Source organism: Miniopterus schreibersii (genome assembly GCF_964146895.1).
Source record: "Miniopterus schreibersii genome assembly, chromosome: 2".
In the NCBI taxonomy this organism is placed as follows: Eukaryota; Metazoa; Chordata; class Mammalia; order Chiroptera; family Miniopteridae; genus Miniopterus; species Miniopterus schreibersii.
In genome coordinates, this window is record NC_138102.1 from 21147262 (window position 1) to 21173061 (window position 25800).

The window sequence follows — 25800 nt, forward strand, 5'->3', positions numbered from 1 at the left end:
ATTTTAAAATTTATCTTCTCTTTAGGTGCTTAGTCAGTTAAAACTGACTGTTGTAATATCTTCCATAGACATCTGGTCAAATGAAAACAAAATTTCTACTTTTGGAAGTCCTCTTCAAATATTGCATAGGTTTTTACAATGGAAAGCTAATCATGTGTTCCGGCCTCATCACGCTGCATACTTACTTGCGTGAGTGTAGTGTTTTGTATGGATAGCATTATAGGGAGAATGCAAAATGATTTCATATGTTAAGTATGAAAAATAAGCATCTATTTAATATATACTGTATTCTGTAAATTTGGTAGACATGATTGGAATAGGAAAAATGTAATTTGAAGTCCTTGTCTTTGAGCTAATGTGAAGCAAGTTTTAAAAATTTCTATCAACTGACATAAATTAACCTGATAAAAGGGAACTTACATTGAAAGATTGAAATAATTAAAGGAAATTAATTATGAGTGATACACTTTACTGTTGCTTGGTTTATAAACTTTTACTACCTGTTATATTATCTCTACATTGTGTCTCTCATCGGATTAATTTTTGTATTTTTACTTTCTAATAACATAAATATATTGAATTGTTACTCTGTCTAGAATATTATGTGCATAATTTGTTTATTTACAGTAAATAATTGAATAAGGAGGTCAGAGAAAATTGAATTTTCAGGGCTGTCAATGTCCAGGGAACCAGAATAAAAACTGTAACCATTTGTGCAAATGCATTTGTCATAATTGTTATACTTCTGAGTGTTTATCAAACACCAAATTTGCATATATATTGAAATATTCTTAATGTTGTAGGTATAAGAAAAATGTGTTCACATTAGCTTAATTCAGAGCAGCATGGTGCTTAGGACATAGTAATTGTTCACTTAATGCTTTTGAAAATTTATCATCAATAATACTAAGTTTTAAAAAGTTATCTTTATTGTTGAACATTTTACAGATGTCCCCTTTCCCCCCCTCCATTGACACCCTCCCCCCTCCTCCCACCCCCTCCCCAGGCTTTCACCACACTATTGTCTCTGTCCTGGGGTTATTCATATATGCATATAAGTTCTTTAGTTAATCTCCTCCCACCCCTACCCCTCTGCTGTACTTCAGTCTGTTGCATGCTTCAATGTCTCTGGGTCTGTTTTGTTCGTGAGTTTATTTTGTTCATTAGATTCCACATATGAGTGAGGTCATGTGATATTTGTCTTCCTTTGACTGGCTTATTTCACTTGGCAGAATACTCTCCAGGTCCCTCTATGCTGTCTCACAGGATAAGAGATCCTTCTTTCTGACAGCTGCATAGTATTCCATGGTGTGAATGCCCCACAACTTTTTTATCCACTCATCTACTGATGGGCACTTGGGTTGTCTCCAGATCTTAGCTATTGTAAATAATGGTGCTATGAACATAGGGGTGCAGATAATCTTTCTGATTGGTGTTTCAGGCTTAGGATATATTCCTAGAAGTGGGATCACTGGGTCAAAAGGCAGCTCCATGTCTAATTTTTTGAGGACACTCCACACTGTTTTCCATAGTGGCTTTACCAGTCTGCGTTCCCATCAGCAGTGCACTAGTGTTGCTTTTTCTCCACATCCTCGCCAGCACTTGTTTGTTGATTTATTGACGATAGCCATTCTGATGATTTCTGGGTGTTAATTTTGTATCCTGCTACATTGCCAAATTCATTTATTAAATCTAGTAGTGTTTTGGTGGAGTCTTTGGGGTTTTCTATGTACAATATCATGTCATCAGCGATAGTGACAGTTGTACTTCCTCCTTTCCAATTTGGATGCCTTTTATGTTTTCTTCTTATCTGATAATAATACCGCTCTTAAATACAATTGAGGAAATTCTTATTTTTTTAGCTTCAAGAAACAAATTCACTTCATAGGAGCCACACTTCCTGGAAAAATATGTAATAAGGATTATTCCGCAGGAGTTGCTGTGGTATGTAATTATTATCCAGTTTGCTCTCATTATTTTCATGTTTCCAAATTTCCTAAATATTTTAAAGCATGCATACAGATATTATGTAGTTTACTCATTCTTTAATAATATTTTATAGTACTAATTTTGGAACATAAAAATTTATATAATTGCTTTTAAAAAATAGAACAATTATAAAGTGAACTGATGATAATGTTATATTGTTTTTAAAATATATATTTGGCCTTTGTAAGTCAAAGTTTAACAGGTTAGAACAGTGGTATGCTTGCATCTATATTATCTATTCAAAGTAATTTTAATGTTAATTATTGAACATATCAATTTTTCTCTCATAATAATTTGTGTACATTCGTACACTTTTTTATTAAGTGACATTCTTTTTTCTATTTTAAGGTAACTATTTTATTATTGCATTCAAGTCTTTATGTTTGGGAGGAGCAGGCTTGTAGGAAAGAACAGCTGTCAAATATTCATAATCTGTTGTTTTCTGGGGAAAGTGAGAATGAGCTCTTACTACAGTGTTCTATTGCATTTATAACAAGTTACATAAAAAGTAGGAAAGAGAACTAATTTGAGAGTGCTTCAGAAATAAATTTGTGCATTGTGATTTTCATATTGAGCAATTTGTCTAGTTGGTTGACTTTTAATAGCAACTACAATGAAGCAAATTGCCAATGATTAGAAAGATTTAAAATAAGTTCTGGTGTGTGCTTGTTATAACATTATGGAAGTTTAAGGTCTATAATGTAATGATTTGATATATGTCTATATTGAGAAATGGTTGCCACAATAATGTTAACACATCCTTCATCTCACATGCTACTATTTGTGTGCATGTGTGTGTGTGTTGTGAGTGCATGTCTGGTGAGAACCTTTAAAACTACTTTCTTAGGAACTTTCAAATATACAATACAGTATTGTTAATTCTTGTTACTGTGCTGTGCACTGTATCCCCAGAAACTAGAAGTTTGTACCCTTTGATGACTTTTATTCATTCCCACCCTACAGTCCCCACCACCAGTCCGTTCTTTGGTTCTATGAGTTTTTGTTTTTTTTTAAATATGGTTTTATTGATTTCAGAGAGAGGAAGGGAGAGGGGGAGAGAGAAAGAAATGTCAGTGATGAGAGAGAGTCATTGATCAGCTGCCTCCTACATGCTCCCCCCTCCCCCACTGAGGATGGAGCCTGCAACCTGCCTGTGCCCTGACTGGGAACTGAACCATGACCTCCTGGTTCATAGGTCGATGCTCAATCACTGAGCCATGCTGGCTGGGCAGTTTGGTTGTTTTAGATTTCATATGTTAGTGAGATTGTACAGTATTTGTCTTTCTCTGTCTGACTTATTTCTTTTAGCATAATACCCTTAAGATTCATCCATGTCATTTGTGAATACATATGTATACATAAATATACATACATACATACATAATGTACATAAATACGTATGTACATGCATACATACATATATACATAAATATATATCACAATTTTCTTACCCATTCATCTATTGATGAACACTTAGGTTGTTTCCATGTCTTGGCCATTATGAATAATTTGCATTGAACATGGGGTGCAGATATCCCTTTGAGATAGTGATTTCATTTTCTCAGATACAGGGTGTCCCCCAAAATGTATACATACACTTTGAATAATTATAAAGGCAGTGCTTATTAAAATACATTTTATTTTCAAAATTGAGTTATCAGCTGTTAAAGTGTATATACATTTTTGGGGGACACCCTGTATGTACAAAGTAGTGGAATTGCTGATTCATATGGTAGTTCTACTTTTAATATTTTAGGAACCATCATACTTTTTTCTCTACTAGTACCAATTTATACGTCCATCAGTGGTACAAGGGTTCCATTTTCTTCCCCTCTTGCGAGCATTGGTTACCTCTTGTATTTTTTAGAACTGCCATTCAAACAGGTGTGAGGTCATCTCCCTTGTGGCTTTGATTTCTATTTCCCTGATTATTAATGGTGTTAAGCACGTTTTAAAATGTTCTCTTTGCTGCTGCAGGTATTAGAGGTGTCTCCTCTCCGCGTGTAGATGAGGCGGGGTGGGCCGGCGCTCTGCTGGCGGCGAGGTTGTCGGGGGCCGGCGGCTGGAGGGGGCCGGCGCCCCCCTCGCGGAGCCGGCGGGCGGGGCTCCGGGCAGCGGCGCCGCACCCCCGCCAGCGCGGCGAACCGGCCCTCTGGGGCCCCAAGTCAGGCGCCCCAAGTTGCGTTGTCTGGCCGCGTGTCCGGGCCTTCTGGTCCCAGCAGTTGGGTCTGTGGTGTAGCGGTGCGGGGGCACAGGCGCCCCGCAGCTCCCGCCCGCGGGGCACCCTCCCGCTCCTCCAGAGGCCTGCTCCCCGGCCGAGCGGGGAAGCCCCCGGGCCGCGGCGCGCAGCTGCTCGCGGGCCCTCCGCCCGCCGCGCCCCGCCCAGCGCGGCCCTGGGCGCTGCCGCTGCCGCGCGCCCCCTGCGGCCCTCCCCGCCCGGGCCGAAGCCGGCCGAGCGTCTCGGAGAAATGTCGCTTCAGGCTCTTCTACCATTTCCTCATCAGAGTATTTGGTGTTTACTGGTGAATTGTAGGGGTTCTTATATTTTGCATAGTAACTCCTTATCAGGTTTCCTATATTTCGAATATTGATTCCTTATCAAATGTATAATTTGCACATATTTTCTCACATTCTGTTGGCAGCCTTTTAATTTTGTTGGTCAGTTCCCTTGCTGTGCAGAACCGTTTATATTAATGTAGCCCCACTTGCTTAATTTTGCTTTTGTTTGTCGTTTTGGTATCATATCCATAAATTAATTGCCAAGACCAAGGTCAAGGAGATTTTTTACTAGCGTTTCTTCTAAAAGTCTTGTGATTTCAGTTCTTACATTTTAATTTTCAGTTCATTTGAGTAAATGTTTGTGAGTGGTCTAAGACAAGGAGTCCCATTTAATTATGTGCATGTAAATATCCAGTTTTTCTAACGCCATTTACTGAAGAGACTGTCTTTTCTCAATTGAGTATTCTTGGCTCTCTTGTCAGATATTAGTTGATCGTATATTCGGGGCTTTATTTTGGGGCCTATGCCATACATTTCAAAAATGTTTGTATTGATTTTAGAGAGAAGGGAAGGGTGTGAGAGACAGAGAGGAATCGAAATGAGAATCATTGATTGGTTGCTCAACCTGGGCATCTGCCCTGACTGGGAACTGAACCAGTGACCTTTCGGTACATGGGATAATGCTTAACCAACTGAGCCACACTGGCCAGGGCCATCTGATACCTTTTGATTACTATAGCTTTGTAATATAGTTTGAAAACAGGATGTGTGATGCCTCCAGCTTTGTTGTTCTTTCTGAGGATTGTTTGGCTCTTTCTGGTCTTTTGTGGTTCTATACCAATTTTAGCAGTATTTTTTCAATTTCTATGAAAAATGCCATTGGAATTTGGTAGGGATTGCACTGACACTATAGATGGCTTTGGGTATGGACATTTTAACACTATTAATTCTTTTAAACTACAAACGTGGGATTTATTTGTGTCACCTTCAGTTTCCCTCATCAATATCTTACAGTTTTCAGAGTAGAGATCTTTCACCTCCTTGGTTAAATGTATTCCTAATATTTTGTTGTTTCTGTTACTATTGTAAATGAAATTATTTTAAATTTCTCTTTTTAAGAGTTTATTAGTGTGCAGGCCTGCAGCAGGCTTTTATGTATTAATTTCATATCCAGCTACTTTACTGAACGCATTTTTTACTCCTAACATTTTTTTGGTTTTAGGATTTTAGGGTTTTCTCTATATAATATCATGTCATGTGTGAAAATTGACTTCTTCTTTTCCAATTTGGATGCCTTTTTCTCCCCCGCTTAACTGCTCTGGTTAAGACTTTCAATACTATATTGAATAAAAGTGGTGAGGGTGGGCACCCCTGTCCTTCTCCTAATCTTCCAGGAAGAGCTTTTAGCTTTTCATGTTGAGTATGATGTTAGCTGTAGATTTGTCATATAGGGCGTTCTCTTCTGTTGTGGTATGTTCCCTGTATATACACTTTGTTGAGAATTCTTTATAAATGGATGTTGAATTTTTCCCCGTTTTCTATTCATTTTTCTTATTCATTCTTTCTTTTTAATTTTCCCTCTTATTGCCTTCTGTAGTTCTAATTGCACATTTTATTATTTATTTATTTATTTGATTTATATTCATTGTTCAAAGTATTGCAGGTATCCTCCAATTTTCTCCCTTTCCCCCCTCCACCTGCCTCCCACGACACCCCTGTCTTCATGGCACTATTGTCTGTGTCCATGAGCTGTGCATATAAATTCTTTGATTAATCTCTCCCCCGTCCTTTCCAGTTTGGATGCCTTATTTTTTTTCTTGTCTGACTTGTGTGTCCAGGACTTCCAGTACTGTGTTGAATAAGTGTGGTGAAAGTGGGCATCCCTGTCACGTTCCTGTTGTTAAAGGAAACAATTTTAGTTTTTGCCCATTGAGTATGATGTTGGCTGGAGGTTTGTCATATATGGCCTTTATTGTGTTGAAGCATGATCCCTGTATTCCCACTTTTCTGAGAGTTTTTATCAAAAATGGGTGTTGGATTTTGTCAAATGCTTTTTTGTGTGTATTAATATGATGAGGTGATTTTTATCCTTCATTTTGTTTATATGATGTCACATTTATTTATTTGTGAATATTGTACCAGCCTTGCATCCCTGGAATAAATCCCACTTGGTCATGTATGATCTTTCTAATATATGGCTGGATCCAGTTTGCTAATACTTTGTTGATAATTGTAGCATCTATGTTCATCAGGGATATTGGCCTATAATTTTCTTTCTTTGTAGTGTCTCTGTTTGGTATTGGAATTAGGATAATGCTGGCTCATAAAAGAGCTTGGAAATGTTCCTTCCTCTTGAATTTTTTGGAACAGTTTGAGGAGTGTAGGTCTTAGTTCTTCTTTGAATGTTTGCAAAAAGTCGCCTGTGAAGCCATGTGGTCCAGAACTTTGGTTTGCTGGGAATATTTTTGTTACTGCTTCAGTTTCATTAGTTGTTAATTGTCTATTCAGGTTTTCAATTCTTCCTGATTGAGTTATGAAAGATTGTATGTTTCTAGGAATTTCTTCATTTCTCCCAGGTTGTTCAATATGTTGGCATATAGTTATTCATAGTGTTTTCTCACAATCCTTTGTATTCCTGTTGGGTCAGTTGATATTTCACCTCTTTTGTTTCTGATTTTGTTTATTCGAGTCCTCTCTCTTTGTTTCTTGATGAGTCTGGCTAAAGTTTCATCAATCTGATTTATCTTTTCGGAGAACCAGCTCTTGGTTTCATTGATCTTTTTTATTGTTTTTTGTTTTTGTTTTTTTGCTTTTAGTCTGTATGTCATTTATTTCTTCTCTGATCTTTATTATTTTCTTCCTCCTGCTCACTCTGGGCTTTACTTGTTGTTCTCTTTCTATTTGTTTTAGTTGGAGTGTTAGATAGTTTATTAGTGATTTTTCTTGTTTCTTGATGTAGACCTCTAATGCTATGACTTTGCCTTTCTGGACTGCTTTTATTGTATTCCGTTTATTTGAGGTCGTTGTGTGTTCATTTTCATTTGTTTCCAGGAAGCTTTTTCTTTCTTGCTTGATCTCATTGGTAACCCATTTGTTGTTTAATAACATGCTATTTAATCTCCATGTGTTTTAATGTAGCCTATTTCTGGTTTCATGCCATTGTGATCCGAGAAGATGTTTGGTAGGATTTCTGACTTCTTGAACTTGTAGAGACTTGTTTTGTGTCCTGACATGTGGTCTGTCTTTGAGAATGTCCCATGTGCACTTGAGAAGAATGTATATTCTTCAGCTTTGGTGTGAAATGTTCTATAAATGTCAATTAAATCCATCTCATCTAGTGTGTCATTTAGGGTCACTGTTCCCTTGTTGATTTTATGTCTGGAACATCTATCTAGTGATGTCCGGGGGATGTTAAAGTCCCCCACTATGACTGCATTGCTGTTGATCTCAACCTTAATCCTCCAAGAGTTTTAAATATATAGTTAGGATCTCCTATATTGGGTGCATATATGTTTACCAGGGTTATATCCTTGGTTGGATCAATCCCTTCAGCATTATGTAGTGACCTTCTTTGTCTCCTATTATGGCCTTTGTTTTGAAGTCTGTTTTGTCAGATATATGTGTTGCTACCCCTGTTTCTTTTTTCCATTTCTATTTGCGTGGAAAAATTTTTGCATCCTGTTCAAAACTTTTGCGTTACTTTCATCCTGTATGAGCCTTTTGTCCTGAGGTGTGTCTCTTGTACACAGCATATATATGACTCATGTGTTCTTACCCATTCATCTACCCTCTGTCTTTTGATTAGAGCACTTAATCCATTGACATTTAAGGTTATTATTGATAGGTACTCATTTATTGCCATTTTTTCTTTATGCCTATGTTCCCCTCTCTCTATTTCTTCTTCTTCTTACCGCAGCCCCTTTAATATTGTTACAGTGCTGATTTGGTGGTAATAAACTCCCTTATCCTTTTTATTTCTTTTTTGCTTCTCTGACTAGATGAACTTTTATGTCAAAGCATAACAGCTTTAATTCAGTTAGCTCTGTTATGCTTTAACATTGAACCTTTGGAGAAGTAAAAGAGGAGACTTTAAAAGAGTAAAGCGTAAGTTGCACTAAACAGTATAGATAATATTTTATTATGAGAGTAAAAGAGAGAAACACAACAAAAAAGCATACGGAATCCTCTTAGGCCAGCCCATAACTAAATTTCCCAGTTATATGGCATTAGCCAAGGAAATAGATCTGAAATTTCTGGGGTTTCTAACAGTATTGCTGTGGAATTGTAAATTGTGTTAAAAGATATATATATAAATTTGTATATAAATATAAATATTTTTTAAAATATATATTTATTGATTTCAGAGAGAGGAGAGGAGAGAGAGAGAGACGTCAGTGATGAGTCATTGATCGGCTGCAGCCTGCAACCCGGGCATGTGCCCTGACCGGGAATTGAACCCCGATCGCCTGGATCCTAGGTCGACGCTCAACCACTGATCCACACCCGGCTAGGCTATATATAAATTTTAAATATGTTCTTTTTTTGACAATAATATTCTGATGCATTTCTTTTTTTAAAATATCTTTATTGATTTCAGAAGAAGTGGGGGGAGAGAGGGAGAGAGAGTGTGTGATGGAAACATCAGTGATGAGAGACTCATTCATCAGCTGCCTCCTGTACGCCTCCCCCCCCCCCCCCCCGGGGGATTGAGTCTGAAACCCAGGCATGTCCTATGACTAGGAATCGAACCACTATCTCCTGGGTCATAGGTCAGTGCTCAACCATTGAGCCATGCCAGCCAGCCCTGGTATATTTCTTGAATCAAAGTAGTAAGTCAGGCAGTTGGTGTTGGAAAATATTGATAGTTTGGTAAAGTATATGTAACCGTTAGTGGTATTTGTATGTAACCAACGGGAAGAGGTAGTTGTGATAGTCATGGTCAGAGATGCAAGGTGGGAGGTTGTGATAGACAACTGGAGAGGTAGTAGGAGAAGGCATTTGTGAGTGGTCCTCTCCCCAAGGGGTCAAGAGGTTCATGAGGCAGGTGACTCCTAGAGAAAATAATAAACCCCATTATTTTTTAGAATGCCACAGATAGTAGTAACCTTAACCAGATTTTCCTTTAGACATTGAGTATAGGAATATATGTTGGACAAAGAACAAAATATACCAATATCATGTGCTCCACACACAGCAAACTCAGGAAACACAATAGAGTCCTTAATATCAAAGTAAGAAAACCAATACATTTCCTGTGTCCAGTTGTGCCTTAGGAATGGCAGTCCATGAACATGCCTAAGGTGGAAGTTTTAGTGTCTGAGGTGAAGTTGTTTCTGGTGTAGGATGCATCATTATCTCCAATAGGGAGATGTCAGGAGTGATTTCGCTTCTATCAGTGAGATCATGAGCCAAGGTAATGTTTGAGATGTAGAGCTGGGGTATTTTCTTCAAATTGATACCCTCTTGAATTATTGTAGATACGTATTGTTTTTGTGGCGCTGTGGTATTATAATGATGCTGAGGCACTGTTGTGTAATATGAATTATTGAGCCTGGACCTTGGGACCCTGACTTACAAATATCATTTAACTCAAGGAGTTTGTAGGTGCACAGCTAGCAAAAGCGATGTTGATATTGGTATCTGTGTCAGAGCATGACTAGCACAGTTAAAGCCCAAATTAGGCATGGCTGGATTTAAAGTGTCCAACAGACTAAAGTTTTGTCTTATTTGGTGATGAGAAGTGTTCCGTTGTAAATAGGTTTAAATCATATGACCAAATTTAGTTGTAATTTGTTGACAGGGTGACAGGTGGTTTGCTGTTTAAAATATCTGTGCCTGAGGTTAGGACTCCAGAATTAGGACGTAGGCAGTTATATGGGCTCTTTGCCTCAGTTGTTGTTTTGGTTGATAGCAGGCAAGCAGGTGAGGACCCAAAGTCTATAGTTTACTTTAGGGTTTAATCTTGGTGTACATTCTACAGGCTTGGAGTATAGATATCCATCATTATTGTATCATACAGAACATTTTCACTGTCCCTCAAAAATCCTGTGTGCTCTGCTTATTAATCGTCCCCTCCCTATAAGCAACCATAAATCTTTTTATTGTCTTCATAATTTTGGTTTTATTTTCAGTAGGTCATATATTTAGAATTATACAGTATGTAGCCTTTTCAGATTGGGTTCTTTCACTTAGTAATATGTATTTAAGGTTCCTTCATTTCATTTCATTACTTGATAGCTCATTTCTTTTTAGTGCTGAATAATCTTCTATCATCTGAAATGTGCTACAGTTTATGTAGAGGCTCACCTACTGAAGGATATCATGGTTGCTTGCAAATTTTGGCAACTTTGAATAAAGCTGCTATAAACAACACCTGTGTGCAGAAACTGGAAATGAAACAAAGGAGAACAGCAATACCTACTGGGGTGTATTGGTTATCGATTGCTGTATACCTGATTATACCAAAACTTAGCAGATAGAACAACATAGTTCTGTGGGTTGTGATTTTAGGAGAATCTTAGTGGACAAAATCAAGGTGCCAGCTAGAGCTGTAGTAATTTCAGGGTTCAACACAGAGAATTTGTTTCCAAGCTCAGTCACCTGGCTATTGGAAGACCCCAGAAAATCTTTTTCCAAGCTCACTCACATGGACCTCTCCATAGGCCTGCTTCATGCCATAGTAGCTGGCTGGCTTCCCCCAGAGTGAGGAGAGTGAAACAGAATCCAAGTCAGTCTTTTTCTAACCTATCTTGGAAGTGATGACCCATCACTCTTGCTATACTCAGTTAATTAGAAGTATGTCAGTAAGTCCAGCTTGCATTCAAGGACATAAATAGCAGAAAGCATTAATCATTGAGACCCATTTTAGAGGCTGCCTTCCATAAAGAAAATGTAGAATTATTAAAAGACTAGAGGCACTTTGAAAATAATTTAAAGACACAATACAATGTGGTATTTAAAACTCTAAGATAGATGCTGTTGTCATTAAGTAATAGTATTTTGAAATTAAACTTTTGTCTGTTTACCCATGTTTAATAAATCTATAATCTAAACGCTTATATAACTACTATAGTTGCATTTATATAGGTATCTTGGATGCATTAATACATTTTAAAAATGAGTTTTATTTACTAATTTTTGATTATGGTAAGTACTATTTAAAAAAAAAATAACTGAGTAGAATTCTTAGCTGAATCTTTTTCTTTTATTTTCCTTATATTTAGTTTCCAGAGGGTTTATCTTTGGAGTCGTACACTGTCAGTATTGTGCAGTTGCTTGGCCTTAATATGGGATTGAGTTTTGACAGTATTGACGCCTGCTTTTGTTCAGGAGATGTTTGCACAATGTCACCAAAAGCACTGTAAGATAATTTTCTTTATGAAATACACGTCTTCCTTTTAAGAAATTTTTTGGTTAGGAACTTTTACATTTCTATTAGCCAAACTAAAGTAATTGACAATTGTAAAACACTGTATCCAATGACTACAGAAGAAACATTCTTTTCAAGCACGGTCGGAAACACAGCAAAATGGGCCAACACTCCCCTAGCACTCCATGCCTGGGGAACTCTCTTCTCCTTACTTTCCAGAGCCTGGCTTGTATGTGTTTTTTTCTGGCCCGCTTGAAAGCTCCCTCTAGGGACAAGCCAGACGAAGTGTGTAATTTCAGCGAATGCATAAAGTTAAACGCTTTGATATTTGCATTTAAACTGGTATTGTGCAATATAAGGATGAACAGTACAATTCATGTTAATTTTTTTACTTAGAAAGACATTAAATTGCAAATGAATAACACCATGAGCCATTGGGAGAAAGACTGTTGAAGAAAGGAAAAAAAGCTTTTAATGTCAGTATCATTAATAATACTTTTCCCTTGCTTTATAAACAAGGGGCCTTGCATTTCCATTTTGCATTGGTTTCCACAAATTGTGTAGCCAGCCCTGGTTGTTTCACATCATCACTAAGACTTGGTATGTTCAGTATGTTTAATTTGAATCATTTTAGTGGGTATGTAGTAGTATCTCATATGGGTTTTAATCTACATTTTCCTAGGAACTAATGATATTGAACATATTTTCATGCTTAATAGGTTTGTATTGGTAAAGAGCCTATTCAAATCTTTTTTTTTCCCCTCATTTTTTTAAAAAAATAAGATTTTTGTGTTCTTATTGAGTTGTAAGAATTGTTTATATATTCTGGTTTACAGATACATGATTTCCTCCTTATAATGCATTTTTAAAGAGCACATTTTTAATTTTGATGAAGTACACTTTATCATTTTTCCTTTTCTGAGTCATGGTTTTTTAGCTGTTATACTCAGTTTTATGCTTTAACATTTTGGGTTAATTATTATATATGTATTTCAGTTCATTTTATTTTGCCTTGTGGATTTCCAGTTATTCCAATACCACTTTCAACTTTATTGATGTATAATTTGTCCACAATAATTGACATGCTTTAAGAGTACAAGTTTATGACTTTTGAGAAATACATATAAATCTTTGAACCACAGTATCAATCAGGCTATGTAGCCTTTCTCTCTCCACAGAAAGTTCCTTTGTGACCCTTAGCAGTCCTTTTACCTCTACCCTTGCCCCAGGCAACCGCTAATCTGATTTCTGTCACTACAGTTAGTTTACCTTGCTCTACAATTTTATGTAAATTGAATATGTACTATACTTTGAGTGTTCACTGTGTAAGACTGTTAATTTCCCTGAATTAACTAAGCGTTTTAGAATACTTAATATTAGTTCCTTTTAAGTATTTGTATGCCAAATTTAACACCTAGGCCATCTCAGTGTTGATTTCTTTTGACCACATTTTTTATCTGCTATGGATCACATTTTCTTATTTCTTAGATGTCTATTATTATTATCATCATATTAAATATTGTTGTTATACAATAGAAAGCTTGGACTCTCCTACCTTCCTCTGAAAAGCATTGATTCTTTTTCTACCAGGCAATTCAACTATTGGCTAATCATTTTGAATTTTATTTGCTTGCTTTTATGCTTTTATTAATTTGGATATATGGAAACTCAGGGTATTTCCAACTTGGTTTCCTCTGGGGATCCTGTCAGAGCTTGGATTAAGCTGTGTTAAAATTGATATAGTGATTTTAGTACGGGACAGACATCAGCCAACAATAATCCATGAGCCAAATTTGGCTGGCTGCCTGAGTTTAAATAAAATCTTATTGAAGTACATCCAGGCTTATTGGTTTTCATATTGTTTATGACTTCTTTTGCACTACAGTTCGAAAAGAGTATACAGCATATAAGCTGATACTGTTTACTATCTGGCTTTTTACAGAAAAGTTTCTCAAACCCTGGTCTAGGGCACAGTCTTTAGTCTCTTAAATCATATTATTTCTAGTGTTTTATTTGGATGCCAAAGTGTTACCAAAGTGCTAACAGCTTTTATTCTGTCAGGACGGGTACTCCTACTGCCCCTCCCATAATAGTTCAAACAACAAATTTTTACTTGAAAAATGTTTAATTATGGAGAGCAAAAAAACCCCTCTAAAATGTGCTATTAAAGTTACTATTTATAAATAGTAATAATAGATACTATTAATAAATATACTGTTAAGTGTATTTATATTGGCATTTAAAGAAAAAATATAAGAAAACATTAAATAGATTAAAAGTACATTAAATACTGAAGCCAAAAATTTTAAATTCAATTGTGTGGCACTGGGAAAGTAAGTAAGAATAACATAGTTCTTGTTTTGTCATTATAAGAATTTTCCTGGTGAAATTGAAAAAGTATGTTAAACATATTAGCAGTGCAATTAATATTTTTTAAAGTGTGTTTTTTGTTTTCTATGAAAAATAACACTCTTTAAATCTCTCTTGCAAATGCCATAGATGGGGGCAAATGTGGAGATATATGGCAATAACTTTTATCATACCCATGTTTTTAATATTTTAGGTACTCTCCGGGTGTTAAAGATTTTAGTACCTGTAGCTTGGATGAGTTTAAATATCTTGCTTCAAGTTCTGACCTTGAATGTCTTCATAACAGCCAGCCTGTTACGCCAGTTTACAAACAAACTGCAAAGAGAAAATGTGGCAATGGAGTGTTGGAACCAGGTGAACAATGTGATTGTGGCACTGTAAAGGTTAGTAGAAATTTTTTCAAAACCTTTTTATTTTCTATATACTGTATAATAGGTGGAAAAGAAGACAAAGACCTTACCATTTAGAAAAATAAATTTAAAGAAGACTTTTTAAAAAAGAAGATGGCAGCCTTTAAGTCTCCTATTTTTTGCTATTTTTGGAAATGGAGAGCAAGCATTCTTAAGAGAATGTTTGTCTTTAAATATTGTCGTTTGACATTGCTTAGTGTTTGCATCAGCTACACACTTAGAAGCAGTGACTGCAAAGAGCATTGAAAGGGTTGAAGATATATATTTAACAACCAGCAGTAACAAAGATAGACAAGAACATTTGAAGACCATGACTATTACCAGCAGGATAGGAAAATACACTGTTTGATAATATAGTGAGAAAAATATTTGTATTGACAGGTGAGGCTATATGTTAAAAGTATATTTATATATTAAAATATGTAATATATAATATATAAGCCATATATAATATTTATAATTGTGTGTATATATATTATATGTATATTATTTAATGGCCCTGAAACACATCTTAAAGAAGAAGGAAGGCAGAGAAGAATTTACTCTTGAAAAAAAACTTCAGCTAGGATATATAAGAATTATAAATTTATGTCTTTCTAGCCTAAGGGTGCTCCTCCACCTCCACAGCAATGGCAGAAATAAATGGCTGTGGAAAACAGCAGCTCTAATGACTCAGTGGCAGAGAACAGAGTTTAGGGATGGGAACCACTGGAAATGTGAGGGTAAAACCGTTAAAGTGAGAGTTGTGAAAATGGTAAGACCCCAAATCTGGTGGTTAATTGTACAAATACTTTTCGGACTGGTAAAATATGCATGGGGCAAAAAAAGAAGGGTAAGACATTTGGAAGACAGAGGGTTCACCAGGTGAGCTCTGTGAATTTGATGATTTTTTTTAAGGGAATATTTTCCAACTATGTGCAATTTAGGCAGCAGAAATCTGAAGACTTACTGGTTTCAGAAATCAGAATATAGAGCCTGAGACTGGAACTACAGCTGGAAATTGAAGAGGAGTCTTCAGAAACAAGGAAACTGCAGATAGATTGTACTCTGAAATCTCAGTTGCAATCTCTGCCTAAACCCTTGGCTGAATGCCATGTTACATCAGGGAATCAAGCTAAAAAATTTATCATTTGGAAGCCATATGAGTTGAGCAGAGATAGTTGCTGAACACTGCAGAGGAGATAAAGTTTATAGTTTATGCCCAGACAGCTTCCTACTAGGGGAAAAAACTCTCAGGACACAGCTGAATACAGTCATTATATCATTTTTTCTGTAATGTCCAATTTATTAACAAAAATTGCCGGACATTCAGAGAAGCAGAGTATGAACTACATTCAGAAAAATAGGCAGTTAAGGAAAACTGACTCTGAAGTTTAAGATATTGCATTTAACTGATAAAGACTTCATAGTAGTTATATTGAATATATGAAGAGGATTAAAGGAAATTATGCTGAAATAATTTAAGGAAAATTATCTCAATGAGTGAGCAGCTAAGGAATCCCAACAGATATAATCAATATTTATAGGGTACTATATTTAAGAACTAAATATAAACATTCTTTTCAAGTATACTTGCAATAGTTATCAACAGAATATATTCTGAGCCATGCACTAAATCTCAACACATTTATTTTATGTTGAGAATTAAATTAGAAATCAAGAATAATAAGATATCTTGAAAAGCCCCCAAATATTTGGGAATAATTATATCACTTCTAAATGGCCATGGCTCAAAGAAGTCACAAAGGCAATTAGAATATATTTTTAACAGTGTGCAGATGAAAACATATCAAAATATATGAGATTCAGGTAAAATAGTGTTTTGAGGAAAATCTATAGCTTTAAATGTTTATATTAGAGAAAAAGAAAAGTCTAAAATAAATGATTTAGAATGCTACTCTAGGGAACTAAAATATAAGCCAAAATTAAAGGCAAAATACATAGGAGGAACAAATGAATAAAGATAAAAGCAGAAATTGATGAGGTAGAAACTTGAGAATGAAACTAAAAGCTGATGCTTTCCAAAAAAAATCAATATACTTGATTTGATATATTTCTTATTGTGCTCCTGAAGTAAAAATGAGAGAAAAAACTAATTTCTAATATCAGCAATGAAAGAGGGCACATTACTACCCACCCTATATATGTTAAAAATAAGGAATATTAAGAACTACTTTATGGAAATTAATTTGACAATTCAGATAAAACTGACAAGTTTCTTAAGACAAATTATCACAATTGATATAAGGAGATAAAATTTGAATAGCTTTATATTTAGTGAATAAATTAAATTTGTAATTAAAATATTTTTTCACAGAGAAACTCCAAATTGATGTTACTTCACTAGTCATTTTATCAAACATTTAAGGAAAAAATAATGCCAATTATACATGAATCTTCTCATGCTTCTGGAAAAAGAAAGGTTAAAAGAAAGAACCATTTTGAAATGGCCAGAATATTCTATATTTCCTAAGAAAGTTTGCCCTTACAAAGCGGACTGGAGAAATAATCAAAGAATAACCACACATCTGATTAAAATAAACAGTACTAAAAAAGCAAATGAAAGAATATTTAAAGTTTGAATATACAAGTCAATACTGTGTATAAAATAAATAACTTTTTAAAAGAATAGCTTTGCAAACTATGGTCAAGCAGTTCATTGAAAATACTGATAAGAAATTATCCATAACAATCCAATCAAGACAACACCAGGAAAGAAACATCTGATATTGATAGACTACATAATTTAAAACAAACTTGCCACTGAAGACTAGACAAGCTGATTGAAGGTATGGAATGTTATAAAATATACCTAACTATAGGGCCAGCATCCCAGTGAAATCAGAGGTCTGAATAGATGAGCCTGGCTTTTGGGACCATCTTTTTTTAGCATGGGTTTGGGGATTTTGCTGTTTCAGAGAGAGAAGAATGTTGCTTTTGACAGCTTCACATCAGAGAAATTCTGTATGTGAACAGATTTGGCTTATACAATTTATTATAAAAGCAAAAATATAAGAAAATTTTTGAAGAGAATGGTAGTTAACAAGGTATATAAAAATTATTTCCTCTATGGTTTGGCTCCACAGTATACGAATATTGTTCACATTACATGGAACATAGTAAAACCATATTTCTTTTACAAACTAGTAAATGAGATGCTGATTCCTATAAATTTCATATAAAGAATAGGATTAATTACTAAAACTGAGTTTAAGAAAAGCTTCATACATTGTAAAGAAATTCTGAGTTGCAGTTTTATTTGATGGTACTTAATAATACATGATTGAGTAACAGCATTTATTTACAGACTTGTACACATAAAAAGTGCTGTGATCCTACAGTGTGTAGACTAAAAGCAAATAAAGCCTGTGGTTCTGGGGAGTGCTGCACACAAGAATGCAAGGTAAGAGGCAATCTGTATTTTATAATAGCTCAGCATTAATTTCTTGAAATTCTTGTTTAAAGAAGATGGAAAACATATTTCACCCCTCTCATTTTATTACATCCAAGTAACATTGTATCCACACTCCCACTTCAGCCCATTCAGCAGGACTCTCATGTGCATAATACCTCTCCTGTGCTTCTACTCTCCTGACTTGACTTCCCATTTCTATACCTCATTACGAATCTTTCTTGTACCCGTTGAGATTTCTCAATGATTGACATACATCTGGAGCAGCCCTCTTATGACTTTATTTTCTAACACCCTACCTAACATGGGGTCAGAAAGTTGGATTAGTTCTTTTGGTTGGTTAAATTCTTTTCACTGTCTTCTGGTAAAGTCCTCCGTTACTTTGCAATTCATTCAGTTATAGTTGCAATCAGTCAATCCCTCTTTTTGGTTGAAAGCATTTAAAGGATATCCCTGAATAATCCCCCCCAGGGGCACAATTCACTGGAATCCCTAGGGAAAAAGAAACAAACTCCTGAATAAGGTGCAGACGTCTGTGAGATTGGAGAAAGAGTACACTTTTATCTTAAAAAAAATTCCCCCCAGATTTATTGAGATACAGGTGACATACAACAGTGTATAAATTTAAGGTTTACAATGTAATGATTTGGTATAAGTATATGCTGCAAAGTGATTACCACATGAGATTAGTTAACACATCCACCACTTCACATAGCGAGAACATTTAAGATTTATTATCTTAGCAACTTTCAAATATATAATACATTATTGTTAACTGTAGTCACCGTGCTGCACATTAGATCCCCAGACTTACTCATCTTATAAGTTGAAGATTTGTACTCTTGACCAGCATCTTCACATTTTCCTCACCTTGCAGCATCTGGCAACTACCATTCTATTTTCTGTTTTGGTGACTATATACATACTGTCTTTCTCTTGTCTGACTTATTTTATTTAGAATAATACCCTCAAGTTTAAATTGTGTTGTCACAAACGGCAGGGTTTCTTTTTTAATGACCCAACATCATTCCATTGTGTATATACACTACATTTTCAAATTACATTCATCTACTGATGAACAATTAAGTTGTTTCCACGTCTCTTGTGTTTAGTGCTGCAGTGAACATGGAAGTACACATATCTCTTCAAGACACTTACTCGATATCCTTCAGATACATTCTCCTAGATGACCTTCCTGGATCAATGGTAGTCCTATTTTTAAGTTTTTGAGGTTTCTTTTGTAGTATGGATTATTGCAACAATATTAATTCTTCTTGTCCATGAACACAGACTCTCTTTTCATTTATTTGTGCCTCTCTCAGTTTTTTTCATCATGTCTTATAGTTTTCCATGGACAGGTCTTTCACTTCCTTTGTTAAATTTATTCCTAGGCATTCTATTCTTTGATACTATTGTAAGTGGGATTTAAAAATTTTCTTCTTCATACATTTTGTTGTAAATTTATAGAAATTCAGACATTTTTGCAGTCTGATTTTATATCCTATGACTTTACTGATTTTATTTCTCAGTTTTGTTCTTTTGTTACTTCTTCAGGATTTTCTGTCCATAAGATTATATCGTCTGCAAATAGACACAATTTTCTTATTCCTTTATGATTTGGATGTTTTTTTATTTCTTTAATTTTCTGATTACCCTGGCTAGAGCTTCCAGTACTTTGTTGAATAAGAGTGGAGAAAGTGGACACTTTTGTCTTGTTCATGATCTTAAAAGGACATCCTTTAAGCTTTTCTCTATTGAATATGTTAGCTGAGGCTTGTCATCTGTGGTCTTTATTACGTGAAGATATATTTTTTTCTATACCCAAATTGTTGAGGGCCTTTATCATGAAAGGGTGTTGAATTTTGTCAAGTGTGTTTTCGGTGTCTGTTCAGAAGATAATATGATTTTTACCCTTTATTCTGTTAATGGGTTGTATCATGTTTATTAATTTCCATATGTTGCCTCATCCTTGCATCACAGAGATAAATCCCACTTGATTGTGGTTTATGAGCTTTTAATGTGTGGTTGAATTTGGTGTGTTAGTGTTTTGTTGAAAGTTTTTGCATTTATATTCACTAGGATGTTAGCCTGTAATTTTCATTTCTGTGGTGTCTTATCTGTCTTTGGTATCCTGATAACTCTGGACTTGTAAAATGAGTTTGAGCATTAAAAAAAAATTATTGAAAGAGTTTGAGAAGTATTAGCATTATTCCATAAATATTTCATAAATTTCACCCCTGAAAACATCTGGTCCTATGCTTTTCTTTGTTAGGAGGTATGATAACAAATTCAATCTCTTTAGTTGTGATTGATTTGTTGAAGCTTTCTGTTTCTCCATGATTCAGTCTTGGTAGGTTATCTGTTTCTAGAAATTTATCCATTTCTTGTAATTTATACAATTTTAACATGTAATTGTTCACAGGAGCTTTCTATGTTCCTTTGTATTTTTGTCTATTCTTTTATTCATTTTATTGAGTCCTGTCTTTTTTCTTTTTTTCTTGGTTAGCCTAGTTAAAGGTCTGCCATTGTGTTTCACTGATTTTTTAAAAAAGTACCTTTTAAAACAAATGAGTTTATCATAGTCATAGGTTACACAACCATTAAACAAAAACCAGTGTTATGCAATAGCTGTTAATCTGAAAATGAAATTAGATAAACAGTTCCATTCACAATAGCATAAAAATACTTAGGATACATTTAATACAAAAATTACAAAACATACACTTAACAAAACATGGTTGAAAAAAATTAAAAACATTAAATAAATGGTGAAATATTCTGTGTGAATGGATTGGAACACTCAGTGTCGTTAAGACAGCAATTTCCCCCTTTGTCAGAGGTCTACAGTACTATCCCCAGGTTTAATGGATTAGTACTAGTACTCACAGGACTCAGTATAAAGCATGCTCATGACTATGTTTTCTTACAGCAAAAGGATACAAAGCAAAATCAACAAAAGATATATTTCCATTTATTGGTGTCCTCATGAATAATTTTCATCAGTGTTTTATAGTTTTCAGTGTACAGTCAGCCCCTCTGTATGTGCAGGTTCTGCATTTGTGTATTCAACCAACTGTGGATCAAAAATATTTGAAAAAAATGCTGCGGTGTTGCTGATGTATACTATGTAGTTAGGCCTATGATAGTTGCATCTGTACTGAACATGTACAGACTTTTTCCCGTTGTCATAAGTATTTACATAGTATTTACGTCGCATTAGGTATTGTAAGTAATCTAGAGATGATTTAAAGTATACAGACGAATGTGGATAGGCTATATGCAAATACTTCATTCACTGTTTTATATAAGGGACTTGAGCCTCCATGAATTTTTATATCCATGGGGGAGTGTCCTGGAAACAATCCTCCATGGATACCGAAGGCCAACTGTACAAATCTTATACCTCCTTGATTAAATATATTCCTAAGTATTTTTCTTTTTGTTATTACTGTAAAGGGTATTTTTTCATAATTTTTTTGCATATAGTTCATTTTTCGTGTAAAGAAGCAACTGACTTTTGTATGTTAGTTTTGTATCTTGAACTTAATTCACTTACTATTTTTGACAGTCTTTTGGTAGAGTTTTTAGAGTTTTCTATAGATACAATTCTGTCATCTTCAAACAGAGACATACTGAATTCTTCCTTTCCAATTTGGATGGCTTTTATTTTTTTCTTGCCTAATTTCTATGGCAAGGACTTTTAGTACTGAGTTGAATAGATATTGTAAATAAGGGCACCCTTATCTTGGTAGCTATGGTTTTGTTATATATGACCTTTATTATATTGAGGTGTTCTCTTTCTATACAAAAATGGTTGATAATTTATCATGAAAATATGTTGAATTTTGTCCAATGCTTTTTCTGCATTAATGAAAATGATCATAGTTTTATCCTTCATTCTATTAAAGTGGTGTATAACGTTTGATTTGTGTATGTTCAGATATCCTTGGAGCTCAAGGATAAAATCCCACTTGATCATGGTGTATGATCCTATTACTGTGCCACTGAATTTGGTTTGCTAGTATTTTGTTGAGAATTTTTGCATTTATGTTCATCAGGCTTGTTCATCAGGTCAAGACTACATTGGTATAGTTTTATTTTCTTGTAATGTTTTGTCTGACTTGGGTAACAGGGTAGATCTGACCTTGTAAACTGAATTTGGAAGTGTTGCTTTCTCTTCAATTTTTTTTTTTTTTTTTTTTAAGAGATTGAGAATTGGCATTAATTATTTCTTAAATGTTTTGTAGAATTTACCTGTCAATCCATCTAATCTTGGGCTTTCTTGGTTGGGAGGTTTTTCACAACTGATTCAATCTTGTTAACCATTACTGGTTTGTTCCAATTTTCTATTTTTTTATGATAAAACCTAGTTAGTTTATTTCTAGGAATTTATGTGTTCTTTCTAGGTTATGCAATTTGTTCGTCTATTGTTATAGTCTCTTACGAGCTTTTGTATTTCTGTGATATCTGTTGTAATGTCACCGCCTTTATTATAACATGTCATTTGTCTTTTTTCTTAGTTTAGCTAAGGATTTGTCAATTTTACCTTTCCAAAATAGCAGCTCTTACTTTCATTGATGTTTTCTATTGTTTTTATCATCTCTATCTCTTTATTAATCTTTTGGTGACTATCTCTTCAATTATTATTATATTTGCCTTGTATATTTAGGTATTCTGATGTTGAATGCATATATATTTATAATTGTTACATCCCTTTGATGAATTGACCTCTTTCATTATATAATAATTTTCTTTGTCTCAAGTGACAGTTTATTAAAAAAAATTATTTTTATTGAGATTATTACAGATGTCCCCCATTTCCTCCCCCTTTGTCCATCCCCCACCAGCTCCTGCCCCACACCAGACCTTCACCACACTATTTTGTGTGTCTGTGGATTATGCATATATGCATACAAATTCTTAGGTTAATCTCTTCCTGTCCCCCTCCCCCCTTTTCTCTGAGATCTGTCAGTTAAGCATGGAACAGACTGATGAATTTTTGTTGTGATATGATTTGATTCATTTCTCCTTTTGTGTGTCAACTACCTGTATTTTTTTGGATGCGATTACTACAAGGATTACACAAAACACTTTATGATAGTCTGTTTTAAGCTGATAACTTAACTTAGATCTCATACAAAAATTCTACACTTTTCTCTCCTTCCACATTTTATGCTATTAATGTTGTATTTTAATATGTTTTTTGTTGTGTATTCATGAACAAATTATTGGAGTATAGTGATTTTTAATATTTTTGTCTTTTAACTTTTATAGTAGAGTTAGGGTGATTTATGTGCTAGCATATTACAGTATTGGAGAACTCTGAATTTCACTGTATACTTAAGATTACCAGTAATTTTTATACTTTCATGTTGATAATCAGCATTTTTAAATTTTGATTTGAAGAACTGTCATTGGCATTTTTTAAAGACAGGTTTAGTGGTGATGAAATCCCTCAGCTTTTGTTTTCCTGACAAAGTCTTATCTGTTCTTCATTTCTGAAGAACAGCTTTACTGGATATAGTATACTTGGTTGGAGAGTGATTTTTCTTTCAGCACTTAGGAAATGTCATCTCACTCTCTTTTGGCCAGCAAGGTTTTTGCTGAGTGATCTACTTATAGTCTTACATGGGATCCCTTTTATGCCATAATCACCTGATTGCTTTCAAAATGTCCCTTTTAAAAAAATTTTTAAATTTATTTTTAATTCTGTTAAAATTCACCTACCATAAAATTTGCCATCTTAAGCTTTTTCAAATGTACAGTCCCATAGTGTTAAATATAGTTACATCATTGTGCAGCCATCACCACCTTCCATTTCCTGAACTTTGCCATCTTGCAAAATTGAAGCTCTGTATTCATTAAAAATAACTCCCCATTCACCCTCTTCCCAGCCTCTGGCCACCACCATCCTACTTTCTGTTTCCATGAATTTGAGTACTCTATGTACCTTATATAAGTGGAAAATTATGTATATTGTTTTGCAATTAAATATGGAAGAGCATAGTTTATTTAATAGTTGAAGATAGGTATTTACAACGTGATAGGAAAGCAATTAGAAGCACATTAAAAGTCAGCATGATGCAAATGCAAGGATGCAAGAACCCAGTTTCTCATGGGCTTCATTCTTTTGTATGTCAACAGCATTAAGTGTGGTGTTGAAGTTGCTAGACTTTCTACTAAAGCATGGAAGCAGAATGCTGGCATAAAAGACTTGCACATCTGGCTCTGCCTCAGCCAAGGAGAACTCAGATATTTCATCTACAAAATTAGGGGTTTGAACCAGAGATGGTCTCCAAGTTCACTCATTTGTTCAGCAGTTTGAGTTTTTTCTTTTGCTGGGCTGTGTTTTAGATGCTGGAATTATAGCTATAAAAAGAACAGATTCAGAATCTTTAGCCTCCGGGAACTTTCATTCTAATGGGGTAAGCTAGCTAAAAAGTAAGCTAAATTTTTAAAAAAAATCTTTACACTGTTGTCTGTGTCCATGGGTTATGCATATATGCATATAAGTTTTTGATTAATCTCTCCCGCACTCCCCCACCCCTGCCTTCCCTCTGAGATTCCTCAGTCTGTTCCATGCTTCGGTGTCTCTGGATCTATTTTGTTCATCAGCTTATTTTGTTCACTAGATTCCACATATGAGTGCGATCTGATGATACTTGTCCTTCTCTGAATGGCTTATTTCACTTAGCATAATACTCTTGAAAATTTATTAGTAATGTGTCTTTTGAAGACCCCTCTATGTTTAATTTATGTAGAATTCTTTTGGCTTTATGTACATTTTTCTCCCCAGATTTGGGAATATTTCTGTCATTATTTCCTTAAATAAGCTTTCTGCTCTTTTTTCTTTCTCTGCTTCCTCTGGGAATCCCATAATGCATATGTTGTTTCTTCTTATGGTGTCCCACAAATACTTATAGGTTTTCTTCTTTTTAATTTTTGTTTCTCTGAATGGATAATTTATAATGATTGTATGCAAGTCTATTGTTTCTTCTGCTTTTGAAGCTTTTTATATGGAATTTTTCAGTTTAGTCATTTTATTGTTCAAATACAGAATTTCTGTTTGGTTCTTTTAAAAAAATCATTTATCTCTTTGTTAAACTTCTCATTTTATTCATGTATTGTTTTTCTGATTTTTATTTATTTATCCATCTGTTCTCATATCCAACTTTGCTTAAGATTATTAAGAAGATTAAGATGATTAAGAAACCAGTCACCAAGTCAGCCCAGATAGTTTTGAGGGGTCTCAGATATCTTCTGTGGGTATGCTTGCTCTACTTCTCTTATTCCCTCATTGGGAGTAAATTTAGGATTGTGTGCCTGCAAGGCCAGTCCAGATGCAGAGAGCCTCCCATTTACTTTCCCTAAGGCAGCGCCCTGAAGTGTTTAAGGTTGCCTAACTTCTCCTATTTCAGTAGAGTCAAGCCAGCTGCTGATATCCGTATGTTGTGTGCAGGATTGTGCACCCTGTTTGTGGCCCATGTGCACACACTGTTGGTGGCTGGGGAGATGGGCCACCAACTCTAGGGTATGTGTTTGGAGTGCTGGTGGTGTTTGTTGGCTACTTGTGGGTGTCCTCAGGTGAGGGGATTTTATTGGTTCATGACTGTGGGTATGGTGGAATCATGGGCAAGTTAATAGACTATATGTTTGGTGGTTGTAATCTACACACTAGTGTCTGTGAGCCCTCGTTCCTTTTCCCTACTTCTGGTTGTCCCCAGAGTGCCCACTGTGCCAACTTCCTGAGT

At 35.0% G+C, this 25800-nt stretch overlaps 1 protein-coding gene across 1 annotated transcript in view; it reads left to right on the top strand.

Annotated features, from left to right (window-relative positions):
- Positions 1-25800, top strand: part of LOC308553632 (disintegrin and metalloproteinase domain-containing protein 5-like) — a 77623-nt gene that overhangs the window by 19298 nt on the left and 32525 nt on the right. Inside the window, exons 9-16 of the mRNA XM_081129655.1 lie at positions 26-189; positions 1863-1944; positions 3997-4511; positions 10289-10410; positions 10741-10913; positions 11712-11848; positions 14421-14610; positions 17945-18040. Coding sequence (XP_080985781.1) covers positions 26-189; positions 1863-1944; positions 3997-4511; positions 10289-10410; positions 10741-10913; positions 11712-11848; positions 14421-14610; positions 17945-18040 — 1479 coding nt within the window. The remainder of the gene's footprint in view (positions 1-25; positions 190-1862; positions 1945-3996; positions 4512-10288; positions 10411-10740; positions 10914-11711; positions 11849-14420; positions 14611-17944; positions 18041-25800) is intronic.